Below are 20,964 nucleotides of genomic sequence, written 5' to 3'. Positions count from 1 at the left end.
GTTTCTAAGCAGCCACGAGGGCCTGGCAAACGCTTGGGTCAGTACTTCGTCTTTAACATTATAATGGCTCCCTCGTTCCTCCTTTGGAAAATACTGCTAAAAAACATTTTCCACGGGCTTCTTCCGAGCTCTGCCTCTCATGCAAGCTAATATCCAATTTAGAAAAAGCCCTGAGTGAAAGCAATTTTTACACCGTGATACCTTACCAACTGGGAAAATTGGATTTCCTTCAAGTATGCTTCTCCGTTGTTATTTTCTTGTTAATTTATGCTTCAAATCTGACCATTGCGGTCTCAATGCTAGCCTGTTTTGAAATCAAGCTGAATGCCATGCCATAATAATAAACAGTGTCACCATACAAATCGGGTGAATGCAATATAAGCATAGTAGTAAACACTTGTGTCAAAAACGATTTTTTTTTGTTTCAGATAGAGTACAGAAATATTAGAATCCTTATATATATATGTCCTCCCTGTGGGGGTTCACCTTTTATATTGTTTTGGTACCACTGTCATTGAAAAGAAAAATACAGATGAAAAAAAACCCAAATTTTACAATTGCTATCAAAACCAGGAGGGGAAATTCTCTAAAGGGGATAACTGTGCTGATTTTTCCCATATGCCGCGTACACCACGGTCGGAATTTCCGACAAGAAAAGTGCGATGTGAGCTTTTGGTCAAAAATATTCACCGTGTGTAGGCTCCATCTGACTTTTTCTGTTGGAATTTCCGACAAAAAAAAAATTGAGAGCTAGTTCTCGATTTTTTAACAAGAAAAGATCTTGTCGGAAATTCTGATCGTCTGTATGCAATTCCGATGCACAAAATAACCACCCATGCTCGCAATCAAGTTGACGCATGCTCGGAAGCATTGAACTTCATTTTTCTTGGCTCGTCGTAGTGTTGTACGTCACTGCGTTCTTGATGGTCGGAATTTTGCATGACCGTGTGTATGCAGCAAAAGTTTGAGCCAACATTTCCGTCGGAAAAAATCCTTGGTTTCTTGTCGGAATTTCCGATTGTGTGCTACTACACCCACTCTTGTATCTCTGGGAAGGAAGTGAAGAAAAGTCTACCCAATGGGACAATGGGAAATAAGTGATGTTTTTTTTCTGGAGTAGCCTTACTCCTTAGCCAGGAGCCATTCAGGGAAATGTGACAGATTCTCTCAGCCCCCCCCCCCCCCCCCCCTCCACTCCACCCACCCCTTTATATGCTCTACCACTGTTCCATCCAGATATCTGAAGTGCCTGGTATGGGGGAAGCACGTGACCTTCTCCCCTTTTCCCTAATATACAACATCTGGGTGGATACCCGTCATGCTCAAGCACAACACAACATGAACCTTACATTGCTTTAAGGCCTAGTACACACGAACCGAAACATGTCCGCTGAAACTGGTCTGCGGGACCAGTTTCCGTGGACAATCTGTACGTCTGTACGGCCGACCGGACAATTTTCCGGCGGATCGGGACAGGTTTCCAGCGGACAAATGTTTCTTAGCATGCTAAGAACATGTCCGCTGGAAGCCTGTCCGTCGGACATGTTAGGTCGTCTGTACGACTCACCGGACATGTCCGCTCGGCCGAAAGCCCTCGCATGCGTCAAAGTGATTCGACGCATGCGTGGAAGCATTGACCTTCCAGGGTCGCGCACGTCACTGCGTCATCGTCGCGGCGACGGCGCGGCAACCGCGTTCGCTGTACACGGGAAATTTGGTCTGATGGTGTGTACAGCCATCAGACCAAAATCCGCGGACCGTTTTCATCGGACATGTCCGTCGTGTGTACGAGGCCTAACAGTCAAATATGGTGGCAACGAGCACAGGAAGTTGATGGGTAGGGGGGTGGGTGTGGGGGCAGATGGTCTATCAAGGAACCTGTCACATTGCCCTAAATCATCTAAGAGTAGGGCCGAAACAACGAATCGATTATGAAATGAATCGATTACTATTTTCATAATCGATTAATCGGCCAGTAACATAATGGGTTAAAGAAACGAAATTAGCCATTTATAGTGCATAAAAGAGCAAATTATCACTACTGTTAATATTATAGTAATACAAATAATCTTTGTACATCCACTGAATGAAATGAAAACCATGTACACTGTCTGAAATTTCCTTTGCCCAAGAAATGTTCTATTATTTCTAAACTTCCCTGTCACTGTGGTTAAAAACGAACGTCGATTTGACCCCACTGACGATTAAAAAATCGAACGAACGTGTCTTGAAATTATATTTTTTTTTAACGAAGACGTTGTTGTATAGCCACACTTTTTTTTAAGGTTATTAACCGATTAATCAAAACAATAATCAGCCAACTAATCGATTATGAAAATAATCGTTAGTTGCAGCCCTATCTAAGTGATCATCTAAGTACGGTAATCATCAAATCATTATCTAAGCTAACCTAAATTTGCCTAGTGCAATGTGCAATAAATACTTGATTGGTTGCCATTAACAGTATCTTGACTCAAGTTTATTTATTTGCATCATTGTAGGTTGGTATTTTACTGTGTGCCATCATTTTGGTCTTTTTAAAAATGGCTGAAACTTATCTATATATCTGTTTTGTTTTTTTTGGCAGAATGGTCATCATGCCTCCAGGAACTGTTCTCCTTTCTGCTTTGTGTTTCCTTGGGACAACCATCACGGTCACACAAGCCTATGTCACGTTTTCACAGAACAAAACCACGTTCAACCACCTCACATTGGATACCAATACAGGGACTCTGTATCTTGGAGCTACAAACTATCTTTATCAGCTCACTGAGGACCTGGAGCTGGAGAAGCTGCCGGTACAGACTGGACCAGTTTTGGACAGCAAGGACTGTTTGCCCCCAGTGACTACAGAGTGCGCCCATGTACAAAACACTAACAACCACAATAAGCTTCTGCTGGTCGTTCCAAGTCAAAACGAACTGATAGTCTGTGGCAGCGTTTTCCAGGGTATCTGTGAAAAAAGACTTTTGGGATCTGTTGATGTTGTCCTCTTCCGACCAGAAAGACCAGTAGACTCCCAGTATGTTGCTGCAAATGACCCGAATGTCACCACAGTTGGTTTAGCTGGACTTTCTAAGGATTCTACACCCCTCTTGTTTGTGGGAAGGGGCTACACAAGTAAAGGAGTCGGTGGTATTCCTCCAATCACTACTCGGAGCCTCAACGCAGGTGCTGAACCCCCATTCCGTCTTCTACTATGAGGAAACTGCCAAGCTTGCTGTAGTGGGGAGACTTTCGGAGTATAACCATCACTTTATTAAGGTCTTCACCCATCGGTCCAATGTGTACTTCCTCTTCTATCGTCGGGACTTAAAATCACCATCTCGGGAGTATAAGACCTATATATCCCGTATCTGTCCCGATGACTCCCATTATTATTCTTACGTTGAGTTGCCTCTTAGCTGTCAGACAAAAGATGGTTTTAAGACCTACAACCTTCTCCAGGCCGCCTACATTGCGCAACCTGGAGAACACCTGGCTAGAGGATTTTAAACACCAGGGGAGATGTGCTGTTTGCCGTGTTCTCCCAGTGGCACGCGGCATCTGGGAAGGTAAGCGAGGCATCGGCATTGTGTTTGTACTCCATGGAACATATCGATAGACTTATCAATCGGACTAGAGACATCTGCTACACCAGGGATGGCAAGGATGAGGATAAGAAAGAAGTGGCCTACATAGAGTATGACGTGAAGTCTAACTGCGTTCACCTTCCTAATGTGAGTATTTCTTTGTGTGTAATTATGTTCTGGTAAAGTAAATTTCAGGCCTCGTACACACGACCTAGTTTCTCGGCAAAAACCAGCAAGAAACTTGCTGGGAGATATTCTCTTGCCGAGGAAACCGGTCGTGTGTACATTTTCGTCGAGAAAACTGTCGAGAAACTCGACGAGCCAAAAAGAGAGCATGTTCTCTATTTCCTTGACGGGAATGGAGAAAAATGGCTTGTCGAGTTCCTCGACAGCCTAACAAGGAATTCGACGAGCAAAACAATGTGTTTCGCCCGTCGAGTTCCTCGGTCGTGTGTACGAGGCTTCAGAATTTGATCTCTCAGATAAAAAAAGCCCCTATATTATTGAAGGGGGAACCTCTTGATATTGTGAAATTTTTCTGATATTTGGTAAATCATTTTTTTGTTCTACAGCACTGGTTTAATTTAAATATTCCCTTATGGTCATGGTAAAACATTGTAGATGTGGTCACCTGGGACAAAAAAATGTAATATTTAATGGGCTCAACATGCCTCTCAGCAATTTCCTTGGGGTGTCTACTTCTTCTTCTATCGTCGGGACTTAAAATCACCATCTCGGGAGTATAAGACCTAAATATCCCGTATCTGTCCCGATGACTCCCGACCTTATAAGTGAATAAGTTCCAACCTTAAAAGCTTTGTTCAAAAAAGGCCTGGGTTTAAAAATGCTTTGGCTTCTATAAATGCCTTTCCACCCTTAACTAACATTTTCTGGTCAGCATATCTTCACAGATGTAGTATGTGGTGGCATTCCTCCATCTTATTTGTAGGTGGTTGGGATAAAGTACCATATGATGTGGGTTCAGTTGGGATTTTTAGACCACTGTCTGTGTGGTAAAGAATTCAAGGTCAATTGTAGAGATAAGCAAGTCAGTCTGGATTGTGTTGATTTGCCGATGGCAGATAACTGTAAATACCAGGTAATCCACTGGCAGGGCTTTTTTACAGGGGAAACTTGGTGGAACTTCGTTCATAACCTCTGCTCAGACCCTTTGTTGCCTGCTCACCACAGAAGTCCAGTTTCTTTGTTTACAAGTGACAGCTCTGCATTCTGTATGTATTGCAATCCTGGTATTTAAAGCGGAGTTCCGGCCACAATTTCACTTTTTAAATATAAATACCCCTGTAATACACAAGCTTAATGTATTCTAGTAAAGTTAGTCTGTAAACTAAGGTCCGTTTTGTTAGGTTGTTACAGCATTTAGACACTTTATAAAATAGAAATTGACTGGGGCCATCTTAAGTGTGGGCATCATGAAGCCAGACTGTATGACTTCCTGGATTTCAGCCTTGCAGATCTCGCACATGCTCAGTGCTGCACAAGCAGTGTCAGATCAGGTTTCAGCACCTGTGCTGTCCAAGTCACATGATTCTTTGAGACTGGGGAGTGCACAGACTCCTGGAAAGTTACACCCACTACATTCCCAGGAGTCTGTGCGGTGTAGGTTAGGAAGCATTAAGCACCTAGGTGCAGGAAGTGGGAAGATTAACTATTCTGCCTAGCAACAACACTTTGAAGGCATCTAAAAAAAAGAAAAATTTCGTAAAGGACTAATGACATTTTTTTAAAACTACTGATGTAATGTTATATTTATGGGTGGAACTCCACTTTAATGCCCCTTTAAGACCCTCCTACTGTTCGTATAATTTGACTGACCACACCCACAATTTAATGTGATTTGGAGGGTGTGTGTAGGGGGAGGGGTTTTGTGGGGTCGTGGTTAAGTTCCAGCACCTATTGTTTGAGAAAAAAAGCCCTGTCCACTGGATACATTACTGTGTGTTTTTTTTGTAATATAATTGAATCACATAATTTGCCCTGCAGCACATGGTGAGGTCTTCTAAATGGTCCCTCCTGTCGAAGCCCCTTCAGTGTTCTAGGATAAAGAAAGGTGCAACTTACTTTTACATAATACTGGTGGATGCAATCTTAATGGGTTCAAATTAAGGCCCCTTTCACACGGGGCAGACTACGGCTGCGATGCGCTTGCTCAGCAGGGGATCTCTCTGATCCCGGGAAAAACAGATCTGTAGCAGAACGGACACGGACACAGACCACTCTTCTCTATGGGTGGCCGGAAGTAAACCGACCACAAATAGACACAAACACCAATACTCCTTCGCTTGGGAGTGACACTGACAAGACAAGGTGTGTTAGGTCTCCATCTTGGTTTGACAGGATAAGCCAGGGGTCGACAATATCCGGGCGCCAGGTCGCAATTGCGACAAGAAATTTTGACCTGGCGCGCCCGCCAGTATTTGAGGCCGTGGCTTTGCGGCCTACAAGGCCGCGAAGCCGTGGCCTCAATTACTGGCCACCGCGGGCCCACCGCGATCGCACAGTGGGGGAGGTGGGGGCGCACGAAGGCACAGGATCCTGTGTCTCCGTGCGCCCCCACCGCGCGATTGCGGCGGGCCCGTGACAGCCGGTAATTGGGGCCGCGACTTTGCGGCCTTGTGAAGTCCCAAGCTTTTCCTTCTGTGAGTTGGCGCCATCTGGTGGTGGCCGTTGGCATTACAAGTTGAACAGCAATTCTAATGTGTGTCATTTTTCACTATTTTCACTGCCATCTCCTTCCCTCTAATTAGAACCCCCAAACATTATATATATTTTTAATTCTAACACCCTAGAGAATAAAATGGTGATCGTTACAATACTTTCTGTCACGCCGTATTTGCGCAGCGGTCTTACAAGCGCACTTTTTTGGGAAAAAAATTACACTTTTTTTAATTGAAAAATAAGACAACAGTAAAGTTATCCCAATTTTTTTTAATATTGTGAAAGATAATGTTACGCCGAGTAAATTGATATTAAAATCTCCATAGGCGACATTTAAAAAAAATCTACAGGTTGCATGTTTTGAGTTACAGAGGAGGTCTAGGGCTAGAATTATTGCTCTCGCTCTACCAATTGCGGCGATACCTTACATGTGTGGTTTGAATACCGTTTACATATGCGGGCAACCGAAAGATGGAAAATCTTTCACAAACAAATTAAATTCTAAATTCATTTTGTGAAAAATGTTACTTATCGGCACGTACCATCTGAAATCAAGCATAAAAGTCAAAACATTGGCATGGCAGAACCATATTTATCAGGGATTTCATAACAAATTTGTCAAGTCCATTATGGTACTATTGAATGCTCTGAGGAACTATTTTTAGTTTGAATGTTCAAACAAAATTCTACTGTTGTAGGGCAAGCGTAGGACCGTAGACTTGGGTTTGTCTACCATTATTACGCATTCCATTAAATCTAGATGATGTTTTATGAGAATTTATTTTATTTTGACTTACAGGACACCCTTGAAGCCTACCCATGTGGATCTGACCATACACCGAGCCCTATGGCCAGTTGGGAAGCCTTGAAAGAGTCCCCTGTGTTTGAGAGTCCCTATGCACGGCTCACCTCCATCGCTGTCAGTGTAGAAGAGGAGCACACAATTGCTTTTATAGGTGACAGCAAAGGATATCTTAACAAGGTAGGTGACAGAGAACAATCAATGGTGCATATATGGTATTTGAAGCTGTTTTTTGTAAGATACTGTAACAATATAGGCTTTATTATGCATTATTATATTTTTACAATACCTATTCTATAGTCTAGTCTAGTGCTATTTTATGAATTAAAGTGGACCAATACTCGAGCGTTGGCATGAAGCTATGGTAACGGGTTACCTGGGATATGGTAATAGAATAACAAAACGCAGTGGCGGCTGGTGCTCACAATTTTTGGGGGGGGGCGCAAACGTAAAAAAAAGAAAAAAATTGCAGCCTCACTGGGCCCATCAAATGCAGCCACTGTGCCATCAATTGTCACCACTGTGCCATCAATTGTCACCACTGTGCCATGCCATCAAACCCAGTCACTGTGCCATGCCATCAAATGCAGTCACTGTGCCATGCCATCAAACGCAGTCGCTGTGCCATGCCAAATGCAGTCACCGTGCCATGCCATCAAACGCAGTCACTGTGCCATCAATTGTCACCACTGTGCCATCAATTGTCAATTCTTAAATAGTGAATATCGGCCGCCGAAAACTGTTCGACTCCTAATTGGCAGCATGGGGCACGTGCAGCAGGATATGAAGGGGTAGGCAGGATATTGGGGGTTAGTTCACCTCCTCATTTTTTATGAACAGTTGAGCCTACCCTTATGCCAAGTCAGAGCCAGTCATTTTTATGGTGCACATTACGTGCTACTCGTCTAAATCTGATTTTTATAACAAGGAAAACAAAATGTTAATCCTGGCTTCCAGAGTGGGGAGGGGGGCGGTGACCCGTGATCTTTGTTAATGACGTTGTTGTTTTCCAGCCTGTGGCCGACCTTGTTGGCCGTAAGCAGCTAATTTGTTCTCAAGCAAATTCCTGCAGCCTGTTCACCTGAATCAAATTATATTATGACAATTTCCTGTTCACACGGGTGGCGAGAGGAGGAGGAGGAGGGGGTCCGCAGGGCTCAGTCTGAGGATGGCGGCACAGCGGCATACAGATCAGTAGAGGGATAACTCTACAGTTCTACAACTAAAACAAAATGTGCTTATTGAATAGCGCGATATGGGCTTTTTAAATCTGTGAGTAGAGGCGCATAGAGATGCGTAAACACGCATTTCCTTTGTCCCTTGACATGCTTTTGATAAACCATGGCCGCCGAGTGTATGACACCGGAGCGCGCCCACAAGGTAACCCCCTCGGGAGAGAGCCTCCCAGAGGGGGTTAGCTATTGCGGGGAGGAGCTGCCGCGGGACCCCAGAAGACGAGGATCGGAGCCACTGACTGACTTTTAGTAAACAAACACTTACCAGACCATGGAGTCCCCGCAGTTCTTTGTCAGGCTTCCACTCTCTGGCGGCGCCATCTTGGATGCAGGAGCCAACTGTGACTTCCAGATGTTTCACAGATGGCTCCCCACTGGGCAGCAGCAATGCGTGGGCACCATGATGGGTATAGACAGGTACATAGAGTATATAACACCAACAATTTACACGGCGCTTTACATATTTTTTACATTCACATCAGGCTCTGCCCTCAAGGAGCTTACAATCTAAGGTCCCTATCTCAAACATCATACAAATACACATAACAGGGCCAACAGGAGCCAGGTAATCTACCAACATGTTTTTGGAATGTAGAAGGAAACCAGAGTACCCAAAGGAAGACCATGCAAGTGGCAGATAGTGTCCTGACCTGGAATTGAGCCTGAGATCCTGGTTCTTCAAGGAACACACAAAGGTGGACCAGAACATCTAAAACTCTGAGGTAGACAGAAACGGGGTTGAGCATTATGGTGGGGTCCCTGACTTTTGGGGCAGAAGGGCTAACCACTAAAGGCCGTACACACGATCGGATATTCCAACAACAATTGTGTGATGGAAGGGTTTTGTCAGATAATCCGACCGTCTGTATGCTCCATCGGACAATTGTCGGAATTTCCAACAACAAATGTTGGATAGCCATGCTCTCAAATTGTCCGACCACAAATATGTTCCATCGGATTATCCGATCGTGTGTACACAAGGTACAAACACGCATGCTCCAAACCCTATACTAACTATCAGTAAACATTAGCAGAAGTTGCCTAAAGGGTGGGGCTACAGAGCAGAAAAAACACGTAGTTTCGTGAATGTTGGCTGAAAAAGTTCTGCCATCTGTATGCAGAACAAGTTCAACGCCCTTCGGACAAAAATCCATGGATTTGTCCGATGGAAATCCGATCGTGTGTACGAGGCTTTAGCCACTGTGTTGCGTGATTTTGTACCCCAATAATCAAGGACCCCACCATTATTCCTAACTCTGCTCCTGTCCACCTTGGTTTTAGTCGTTCCCATCCACCTTTGTGTGGTCCAGCTTCTTCTTCTCAGTATTATAAAATGAATAAATAATCCAGCAGGGATGGTGGAAAAAGGTGCGATGAGCCAGGAACTCATCAGAGGTCTCACCAATGGAATCTCTGAAAGACAGAAGATTCTACTGGGTGGTTTAACTCTTCACCATTAAGGATGAGCTCCGGCGTGTTCGTACAGTCCATGTGCAGAGCCCGCCAGGAAGTCGGTACCACACTGCGCTAATCACAGGCAGGGAGATATTTCCCGATCTCTCCAGCTAAGCATCGGGAAATGTCTCCCTGCCTGTGATTAGCGCAAAGCGGTGCCGACTTCCTGGCGGGCTCTGCACATGGACTGTGCGAACACACAGGAGCTCATCCTTATTCACCATCCATCAAACACTGAAATCAGTTTTGGATGGCCCTACTCTTTAGTTTAACTGCAAGTGAATTATTGGGTAGATCTATAGCCTCATACACACGATCGGACTTTTCTGTGGATTTTTGTCCGAACAGCGTTGGGCGTGAACTTGGTATGCATACTCACGGCAGGACTTATTCAGTCAACAAACAGGAACGTATTGACGTAAATTGACATACTACGTGTTTTTTCAGCTCTTTACCGCCACCCTTTGGGCAACTTCTGCTATTGTTGTCTGATCTTTAGCATTGGTTCTGAGCATGCGTGTTTGTACTTTGGACTTTAGTCCGATGGACTTGTGTAAACACCATAGGATTTTGCTCCATTGGACATTTGTTGCCGGAAAGTTTGTCTGTTGTCACAGCGAACATGAAAAGGTGAAAAAGTTTGTTTAAAAGTTTGTCCGTTGGAGCGTACACACGGTCGGATTGTCCGATAAAACAGGTCCGTCGGAGGTTTGTCGTCAAAAAGTCTGATCGTGTGTATGGGCCTTTAGAATTCCTTCATTGAGCATTGTTTATGATCAGTTTGTGTATAGAACAGAAGATAATCATTCTTAAGGCCCGTACACACGGTCAGACTTTTTGCCAACAAACTTCAAAATGGGCAAGTTTTCAAAAAAATCTGACCGTGTCTACGCTCAATCGAACAAACTTTTTCGGTTTTCATCGGACAAAAGTTCGCTCTGCAAACGGACAAACTTTTCGGCAACAAAAGTCTGATGGTGCCAAGTCCAACCGTGTGTACAGCAAGCCATCGGACTTTTGTCCGAAGTACAAATACGCATGCTCAGAACCAATGTTAAAATCAACCACCAATAGCAGAAGTTGACCAAAGGGTGGCGGTAAAGACCAGAAAAACCACGTGATGTTGGGAACGTTTTAGGAAAGTTTGCAGAAAAGTCCTAGCGTGTGTATGCTATGGGTGCACCCGGCCAACTCCCTTCGGACAAAAATCAGAGGAAAAGTTTGTTTGAAGTCCGATCGTGTGTCCGATCGTGTGTATGAGGCTTAAAGAAGGTTCAGTCATGTTGGATAAATGGGTAAAAAGCTAATATGTGTGTCTTTCAGATTCCTATTAATTCCACTTGTAAATGATTCCAGCACAATTATGTGTAACTTCATCTAATTCTCAGAGCCGAATTACATCATTAAAGACAAGTCTGAACACCCAATATTACATTTTTGTTTTGTCTAACAAGGTGGGTGTGTTGGCGGGAAAAAAGAAGGCATCGTTTTAGGCAATTAACGTCTACGTATTTTGGGAAAGCATTATCAGTGAGCATATATTTCGGGTTGTTTTTTTAATGTTCACTGTGATATGGGGGTGGTTAGCTAAAGTGTAGATCAGGGACAGACTGAAAACTCATGGGGCCCCCGGGCAATAGAAGATTATGGGGCCCCCAGGTTTACAGATGGCCTCCAAGCCAGGAAGCAGTACAGAGGCGGGGCAGCTTAAATCTTGGATATTTAACATCAAAAGCATGTCGGTTTTGGACATATCAGGGACAGATGTAAAAAAAAACACAGATTTTTACATACTGTCCCTGTTTTTACTGAGCCTGGCAACTCTGATGGGGCCCCCTAGTGGTATGGGGCCCTCGGGCAGTGCCCGAGTGCCACAATGGTCAGTCCGCCCCTGGTGTAGATGTGTTTTGTACAGTGAGTCCACGTCACACGGGAGTTATATTTAAGGGCTTTGTTAAAAGAAAAACAAAGTTCATTAGCTTGCCCATGGAGGGGTTCCAGCTTCACACAAACCAGTATTAACCAAAATGCAAAGCCACCTGGCTCTTCAGTCAACAGCACCGTTGCTCCCTCTGTGTGCTTGCAGTACTACTGCTCAGGCCCCACTCCTGGCCTCACTGTAAAAACAAATCTACCACTAAGCTAAACACCCCCATATCACAAGTGGTGGAGCATGCGGGCATGCGGGCAAAACAGGATCCCAGTTGCTAGGGGTAACTGCAGACTTGCATTTCTCAGGCGGTTGGTTATACTTCACGCAGGATACTGGCTGTTGTACCCTCCTTTTTGCAACTCCCATCCTGCCAGAAACTCCTCTACCCTCTCTACACCGCTCCCGCACCACCCCAAAGACGCTGCTTGCAGGACTTTTTTTCCCATCCTGAAAGCGCACCGCCCAGGTGTAAAAGCATTAGGGCTTTCACACTGGGGTGGCTTGAGAGGCGTTTTTCAGGCGCTTTACAGGCACTATTTTTAGCGATAAAATGCCTGAAAAGCATCCCAGTGTGAAAGGGGTCTTAAAGTATATGTAAACCCTCACCGTGTAAAACAACCCATTTAGTTTAAAATGGATACAAAAGGCAAAATAATTGTGTGTGTGTATATATATAAAAAATAGAAATACCTTTTTTTTTCTCCTTTATTTATAAGTAATCACATTCCCTCGGTTCTCAGCTGCATAAGGAGCTTAGAGAGCTGGGGGAGGAGAAACAGCAGGACACTGGTCTTCCAGTCAATTTCTATTGGTTGAGGGTGGGGATGTGTCAGTACGTGTCTGATCATTGGAGGAGAGCAGGCTGAGTTCCCAGCACAGCCATGGAACTCTCATGCCTAGTGTGGTTAATTTTTTTTTAAAGGAAAGCAGGATCACCACCAGGGATTTCACACAAAGGAAGCAATACAAAAAGAACAGGATATTTTTTTATACAAGTACATGAAACAGCAGTCACATATCAGGAATATGAAATGTTGGGCTTACATATACTTCAATTTCAAGGTTGTGTGTTTGCGACATCGGGTGTGTGATGTTGTGGTACTTGGTAGACCTTGCTTTAGCAGGTCTTCGGGAAAAAGTGTTTTTGACTGGGTGGACCACGAGTACCCCTGTCTGGAGTCTTGCACCTTGTGGGGGGGGGGGGGGATCAGGGTCAGGGTTCCTTTTCTTCACCCTGGTGCACCCTGTGCACTTTTTTTGCACCTGGTATTAGTTTGCGCACTTCACCACGGAGCTTTATAAATACAGTAAAACCTTGGTTTGAGAGTAACTTGGTTTGAGAGCGTTTTGCAAGACAAGCAAAATGTTTTTATAAATTTTGCCTTGATATACAAGTGATGTCTTGATATAAGAGTAGCGTCATGTCACAACTGAGTATAAAAAAGAAGAGAGGAGCCTCTAAGTGTAGCAATATGGTTACATTTAATGGGGTAGATTCAGGTAGCTGCGCTTTATGTTACGGAAATATATTTAAAGGGGAAGGGGAAAGGGGAAGGCGCAAGTAGTGTCACTGGGTGTGATAGGTATCTTTGAAATAAAAGGTACCTTGGGGAGGTCAACCGATAAGTGGCGGTGCTGTTACTGTAACCTTTTTAAGCATATAAATAAATTAATGAAAATGGATAAGCTGGGGGATGGGATGTAGTCTAAGAAAAGACTATAGAGTTTAGATCAAGGGGTTACTGTTAGTAGCAGAAAATGACCAATAAACTTAATTAGAAGTATATCAAAAAAGAAGTTTTATTTAGCACGGTGTCGTGCAATACAAAAAGTAATCAGATATTAAATCCGATTAGTGTTAAAAGTTCCTTTACACATGTAACAAGACTGACAGGACTCACAGAGACTACAAATAACGGCGCCCGTCTACGCGCGCTGAAAGTTCACACATCAGTAGCATGCATCATAGGGGTAAGGTAAATTTTTAAATTCACGATCATGTATCGTGGATAGTATAGGCTAAGTGTCTATATGTGGGAAACTGGAAGTCTCACAACACTGATGTTACTATGTTATCAATTTGATGCATTATCTGGTGGGTGAACCTTGGGAGAGGGGGAGGTGTAAAGTGTATCATGTCAGAAAAGGCCCCAAAATAGTTTTAGAAAAATGGCAAAAATAAATAATTTAAATAATAATTATTATAAGAAATCTGATGGAAGTCCATAAATGATGTTAATCCAGGGTAATGTAATTAGTACTGGATGACTATTGAAGATTCTGGCTATATGATGACTTGTAGGTCAGAGCTAGTAATGATACTTTGTTAGTATAATTAGTTCAAGCCAAGTAAGTAGTGTCAATGTTGATTGATCAAGTAATAAAGTCGCATTGGAAATATTGCTTTGCATATCCGTTGTAAACAATGAATTTGAATAGACGAAGCAGTGATCTGTTGTTAGTAATATACTGTACACTTTGTGGTTAGTTCTGATTTATATAGCGAATCAATTATGGTTTCATTCCTGATGGTTGCAAGATTTTTCTAATAGGGTTTTGAGAACAATAGTAGACCAAGCACTATAGGGAACTGTTTGTCATGGCATATATTGTGGTTCCATGACAATTGAACAAATTGCTTTGCATTTCCACTTGTTACCTTAACGTGAATACAACAAGGTCTTTGATTGTCCAAAGTAAATAAAATTACAGACCTGTGTTTGTTGTGCATCTGGTTGGTAACAGCATCTATGGGAGTGCGGTAGCAAATTAACCAGTGGTGTTCTGTGGGTCCATATGGTCATTCGGGACCTTGATGTGCTGGTTTCAATAGTTCCTCCTGTTGGTTTTTCACTGAACGTTTGTTAGAGAGGCTGCACGATAGACGCTGGATAGCGTGTGTGCTAGAGTGTTGACCTGCTGGCAGCCTGTCTATGGTGGCGCAGCGTATTGTATTTACGCTACGCTGACGCAACTTACAGGAGCAAGTGCAGTATTCACAAAGCACTTGCTCTGTAAGTTGCGGCGTAGCGTAAAAGGGGCCGGCGCAAGCCCGCGTAATTCAAATGTGGAAGGGGGGCGTGTTTTATGCTAATGTGTTATGACCTGACGTGATTGACGTGTTTTACGAACGGCGCATGCGCCGTACGTGTACATATCCCAGTGTGCATTGCTCTCAAGTAAGTAAATTACGTCCAGCCCTATTCGCGCACAACTTACGCAAACAACGTAAAAAATTCAAATTTCGAAGAGGGAACGACGTCCATACTTAAAGCAGTGGTTCCCCCTTAAAACACATTTCTAACAATACATTTGGAAGACTGCTTACACTGCGGGTAGGCTGGCTTTTTTTTTTTTTTTTTTCGTACATACCTCGATATCGCCGTTTCATCCCTCGACTTCCGGGTATGAGTCTTGTGGCTGTGGGCGTTCCTAGTTGATTGACGTTCCTCCGACCGACGCATACTTGACGTCACGACTTTCCGAAAGAAGCCGAACGTCGCTGCGCAGGCGCCGTATAGAGCCGACTCTATACGGCGCCTGCGCAATGACGTTCGGCTTCTGTCGGAAAGTCGTGACGCGCAGTATGCGCCGGTCGGAGGAACGTCAATCAACTAGGTCCAGCAAGACTCATATCCGGAAGCCGAGGGATTAAACGGCGATATCGAGGTATGTACGAAAAAAAAAAAAAAAAAAGCCAGCCTACCCGCAGTGTAAGCAGTCTTCCAAATGTATTGTTAGAAATTTGTTTTAGGGGGAACCACCCCTTTAACATTGGCTGCGCCTCCTAATAGCAGGAGCAATGTTACGCCGAAAACGACTTACGCAGACGACGTAAAAAACTACCGCCGGGCGCACGTACGTTTGTGAATCGGCGTAACTAGGTAATTTGCATAATCTACGCCGAAAACGACGGGAGCGCCACCTATCGGCCAGCGTGAGAATGCACCCTAAGATACGACGGCGTAAGAGACTTATGCCAGTCGGATCTTAGGCTAATGTCGGCGTATCTTGCTTTCTGAATACAGGAAGAAGATACGCCGGCGCAGATTTGAATTTACGCAGCGTATCTAAAGATACGCCGGCGTAAATTCTCTCTGAATCTACCCCAATGAAGGTACAACATTTAGCAACTTATTGCTACACTTAGAGGCGCCTCTCTTCTCTTTTATACCCTGTAAAAAAAATGCTTTGATATACAAGTGCTTTGGATTACAAGCATGTTTCTGGAACGGATTATGTTCGCAAACCAAGGTTTTACTGTAACAAAATTCTGTCAATATCCACAGAAGCACATTGCAGTTGGTTTGATTGCTTTCTTGAAGCCTGAATTCTTTTCTCAAGCAGCTCATACAGAATCCAGGAACAGACACGGGGTTACCAGCTGTACTTATTACTAAATGTTGTATTTCTGCCAAGACTTTAAGGATTAAATAAAAGGGACGCCAGGTAAAAAGTTAAGAAATTGCAGGGTGCCCAATTACCCAACTCGCCTCCTGTTTGTTCCCAGCGCCTGGCATGGAAATAATTGCCGCCCTGCATTGGGAAACGGCTCCTCAGGTGTGTTGTAGATTTGTACAGAAGCCGCGGAATCATTTTATTTGGTTTGAAATATTGCCGGCCGGCCCCGTCCATTTATCCCTTTCCTGGGGTATACAATAGAGGCTTGTGTAGGACAGCACTCTGGCTTATGAGTTAATTGCTAGAGAGCTACCAGGTTCCTTAGCCATTCTGAGCACGGTGGCTGCGCCGGCGTTGGAAAGACGTGTTTTAATTTAATAAAATATCAATGGTGTTTTTTGTTTTTTTTAAACGCAGCAGCAGCGCCATCTGGAGGCGCAGCACAGGATTGAAGGTCCAGCTCAAGGTCGTGACTAGCTGTTTAAAACAGGGCTTGTTGCATCTATTTTGAAGATGGATTGTTTGTTACTTCGATCCGGGTTAACAGGGAGCAGCGAGCTGAAGGATGGCGAGGGAAGCGATGGGTAGTTCGTAAACCGCCAGTCGTCATGCAGACTGGTATTTTGTTATCCGATCGTGCTGAAAAACTTTAACATGCCGTCATTTATAAAGCGAGCCTGTTCTCTGAGTGCCTTTTTCTATAGGTTTGCTTGTTTTCGCTAGGAGGTGATTATCATACATAAAAATATTAAATATATTATAGTACTATATTAAATATGGTATATTACAATATAAAATTATATATATATATATATATAGGCCCGGAAGGCGGCGGAGAGGTGAGTACCAATCAAAATTATTTTGATCGATCAAAAAAATTAAAGATTAATCGATGAATTAATAGTTAATTTCCACAGCCCTAATATATATATATATATATATATATATTAGTGCTGTCAGTTAAACGCGTTATTAACGGCGTTAACACAAACCCATTTTAACGCCGTCAATTTTTTTATCGCGCGATTAACGAGGTTCACCCTTTAAAACATTTTTTTTTTGTCAGCACGTACCTCTTAACCCTTTCACGCCGACGGGACGCATATATGCGTCCTCGGCGTTCGGGGGTTATACCGGGATGATGCCTGCAGCCGCAGGCATCATCCCGGTACCGTTGTTTAGAGCGGGCTAAAAGCCGCTCGGTTGTTATGCTGGAGGAGCGGGAGGGGACATCCCCCCCCCTCCCGCCGCCTGTCGCCGTTCTGACCGGGCCTCCCGTCCCACCGGGAGACCCGATCCTCCATCCGCCGCGTTCTGTGTTCAGGCGGAGACTGACACTAAGCCGTAAACGGCTTTGATTCAGTCTCCGCATTGAAACCACGGAAGCGGCGTCATGACGTCACTTCCGGGTTTCTCGGCTGCCAATGGCGCCGGATTTAAAAAAGTACACAGTATTCAGAATCGCCGTTTTTTATGGAACCCCCCAAAAATAGTGTTCAGGTGTTTCCAGTGAAGGGTACTGTCAAATGTTAAAGGATACAAAGACATTTTAGACAATTGGGTGCTTCCAGCGTTGTGGTAGTAGTTTGGGAAGGACCCTTTCTGTCCCCTTTATGTCGTTATCTAGATCACATGCTGGTGGCACTGTGCTTCACCGAGGAGGAGGTTGTAGTTCCAGGGTCCACCAGCGGGTGTCTCCCAACATCCAGCAGATTCCAGTAATCAGTCTACACCTGATGCTGGCTGCTGGGAGGGTATTTAGTCTCTCTTCTACTATTACACTGTGCTTCAGTGTTTTTCATTGCTGCCAGATACTGCTTGCAACTTATCCTGAGCTTAGATCCTGCCCTTCATCCTGAACCCTGCTGTCTCTTTTCTGCACCCCTTGTACCTGATCCCAGTCCTAGGCCACAGTACACATGGAAATGCAATAGTTTTAGTAAATAAAAACTGCTAAATACCTTTTCTCATCAGCAGTATAAAGCAGTCTTGTGACTTCTATCAGTGTCTGGTTAAAGCTTGTTGGAGGAGTTTTCATTCTCCCCTGGCTGCCCTATGAGGATGCAGCACCCCTGACCCTCTGTCTGAATAGTGCTGATTGGCCCTGTGCTGATCACCTGCACCCTCCCAAGGAAAAAAAAAATCTCTAGCAATACACACCAAACTCAGCATGTGCAGCTTGTCCCCTAGCCTCTGTACTATGAAGAGACGGATTGGGGACAGTGGAAGAAGGGGAAGATCAGAGAATACAGGATCATCAAGAAACCTTTTTACACAATGCAGAGGATTAACCCCTTAGGTCCCACAGTGAGTATAACAAGCATGATTTACTGCATATACAGACTGATTTTACTGTTGTGGGTTTAGTAACACTTTAGAACAGGGATATGCAATTAGCGGACCTCCAGCTGTTGCAGAACTACAAGTCCCATAAGGCATAGCAAGACTCTGACAGCCACAAGTATGACACCCAGAGGCAGAGGCATGATGGGACTTGTAGTTTTGCAACAGCTGGAGGTCCGCTAATTGCATATCCCTGCTTCAGAGCATGCCCATAACTCCGCCCCCCCAACCTGCAAAGCCTCGACAGGAGTTGTTCTGCAGCCCACAGAGGTAACTGGAAACAATGCTAACTGATCACAGCCAGCAAAGGTAGAGTGCCCAGAATGCTATCAGCTCACAGGATTTCTGGCAGGATCAACAGGCACGTTATACCGAGAGTTGCAGCGTAATGGATGCTGCGCTGACATCTGAAGTACAGTTAGGACGTTTATTGAACAAAATCGGTTATTTGTGAATCAGTGTAATGTTTGTTTTATTTTCAGGTGTATATCGGAGACAATAATAATGCAGAGCAGTACGCCGCTGTCCCAACTCAGCTAAACTCAGCTGTTTCGGCTGACCTGCTCTTCGACCTGCCCCAGAAGAACCTGTATGTCATGACCCCGTCCACGGTAAGGAAAAACATAGTCTTCTCATCTGAATTATATAGTGCTGCTTCTTCCTCTCCCAGTCTGAGTTCTGCTGTACATGGGCTGCATTCAGTCCAATTCAGGCACCTAGAAAATATTGAGTGATCTATCAATGATTGCAAAACTGCAATATTTATGTCTTTTATACCTGCCTGGCAGGGACGTCTTAATAACATCATGGGCCCCTGGGCAAAGTAATGCTCTGGGGCCCCTACAATGATGGCAGTGCAGGTAAACAGACATCAAGAAGGTAGGAGGCAGACTGCCCCCCCCTGTGTATCTATCACTCTCAGTGCCATCATGGGGCCCCCAATTTCTGGGCAGCGTGGGCTCAAGGACCAGCTGCTTTGGGGAAAGTGCAGGGGCCCCTCATGCAGCTGGGGCCCCTGGGCAGTGCCCAGGTGTGCCCTCTCATTAAGACAGCCCTGCTGCCTGGAGTTCTGTATGAATCGGAATATTTCAACCTACATGATTGTGCTGTTCTGCTTATGGAACACAATGAAAAATGTGTGCAAAACTCCTCAGTGTGAAAGCAGCCTCAACTCACACCATGGTATTTTGAATCGCGGGCAGAATCGCATCAAATCTGCCCCCGATTCAATACACCCAGGTGTGAAAGGGGCCTTAACCACTTCCATACCAGGCACTTACGCACCTTCCCGCCCAAGCCAATTTTCAGCTTTCAGCACTGTCGCACTTTGAATGGCAATTGCGCAGTCATGCTACACTGTACCCAAACAAAATTGGCGTCCTTTTTTTCCCCACAAATAGAGCTTTCTTTTGGTGGTATTTGATCACCTCTGCGATTTTTTTTTTTTTTTGCGCAACTAAAAAAAGACTGAAAATTTTGAAAAAAAATTACGTTTTTATTTTTTTCTGTAAATTTTTTTGTAAATAAGTAAGTTTTCTCTTTCAATTACGGGCACTGATATGGCGGCACTGATGGGCACCGATGAGATGGCACTGATGGACATCGATGAGGTAGTACTGATGGGCACAGATAAGGTGGCACTGATTGGCGGCGCTGGTATGCGGCACTGATGGGCACTCATAGGCGGCACTGATGGGCACTCATAGGCGGCACTGATGGGCACTCATGGGCGGCACTGATGGGCACTCATAGGTGGCACAGATGGGCACTCATGGGCGGCACTGATGGATAATTATGGGTGGCACAGATGGGCACTCATAGGTGGGCACTGGGCATGGATGGGCACTGTGGGGTGGCACTGATGGACACTGTGGGGTGGCACTGATGGACACTGTGGGGCAGCACTGATTTATCCATGTTGCCAGTCGGTGCCAATTTAGGCACTGATTGGCATCTTTTTGCTTTTTTTTTTTTTGCCCCCCCCCTTTTTTTTGCCCTTACCTGGTGGTCCAGTGTGGCGATCTGAGGGGGGGCTGCGCTGATAAACAATCAGCGTGAACCCCCCCTGTCAGGAGAGCCGCCGATCGGCTCTCCTCTACTCGCATCTGTCAGACGCGAGTGAGGAAGAGCCATCAACGGCTCTTCCTGTTTACATCGTGATCAGCCGTGATTGGACACGGCTGATCACGTGGTAAAGAGTCTCCGCCGGAGGCTCTTTACCGAGATCGGAGATGCAGGGTGTCAGACTGACACACCGCATCACCGATCGCCGCGCTGCGCGCCCCCACGGGCGCGAGCGGCATGAAATCCTGCAGGACGTCCATGGACGTCCAGTCAGGATTTCAGAACCACTTCCCGGACGTAAATCGGCTATGGACCGGGCGGGAAGTGGTTAAAGTTCACAAAACTAAACATGAAGGCAAATATAAATCTTGGCTGCACAATTCTAATCATTTAATATTGAATATTGTGATTCTTGTATTAGCCCAGTCTTGCCTGGTTCTCTTTAAAGAGGAACTGCAGTCATTCTGAAGCTTCCCTCCA

At 44.7% G+C, this 20,964-nt stretch overlaps 1 protein-coding gene across 1 annotated transcript in view; it reads left to right on the top strand.

Moving 5' to 3' along the window:
* The window catches only part of PLXNB1 (plexin B1), a 176,327-nt gene that overhangs the window by 73,276 nt on the left and 82,087 nt on the right, over positions 1–20,964 (top strand). The window contains exon 4 of the mRNA XM_040359053.1: positions 18,903–19,031. Within this exon, the coding sequence (XP_040214987.1) occupies positions 18,903–19,031 (129 nt within the window). The remainder of the gene's footprint in view (positions 1–18,902; positions 19,032–20,964) is intronic.

The sequence above is a fragment of the Rana temporaria genome, chromosome 7 (genome assembly GCF_905171775.1).
Source record: "Rana temporaria chromosome 7, aRanTem1.1, whole genome shotgun sequence".
Classification (NCBI taxonomy): domain Eukaryota; kingdom Metazoa; phylum Chordata; class Amphibia; order Anura; family Ranidae; genus Rana; species Rana temporaria.
Note: the sequence above shows the minus strand (reverse complement) of the source record. Positions and strands in the feature narration are given on the sequence as shown.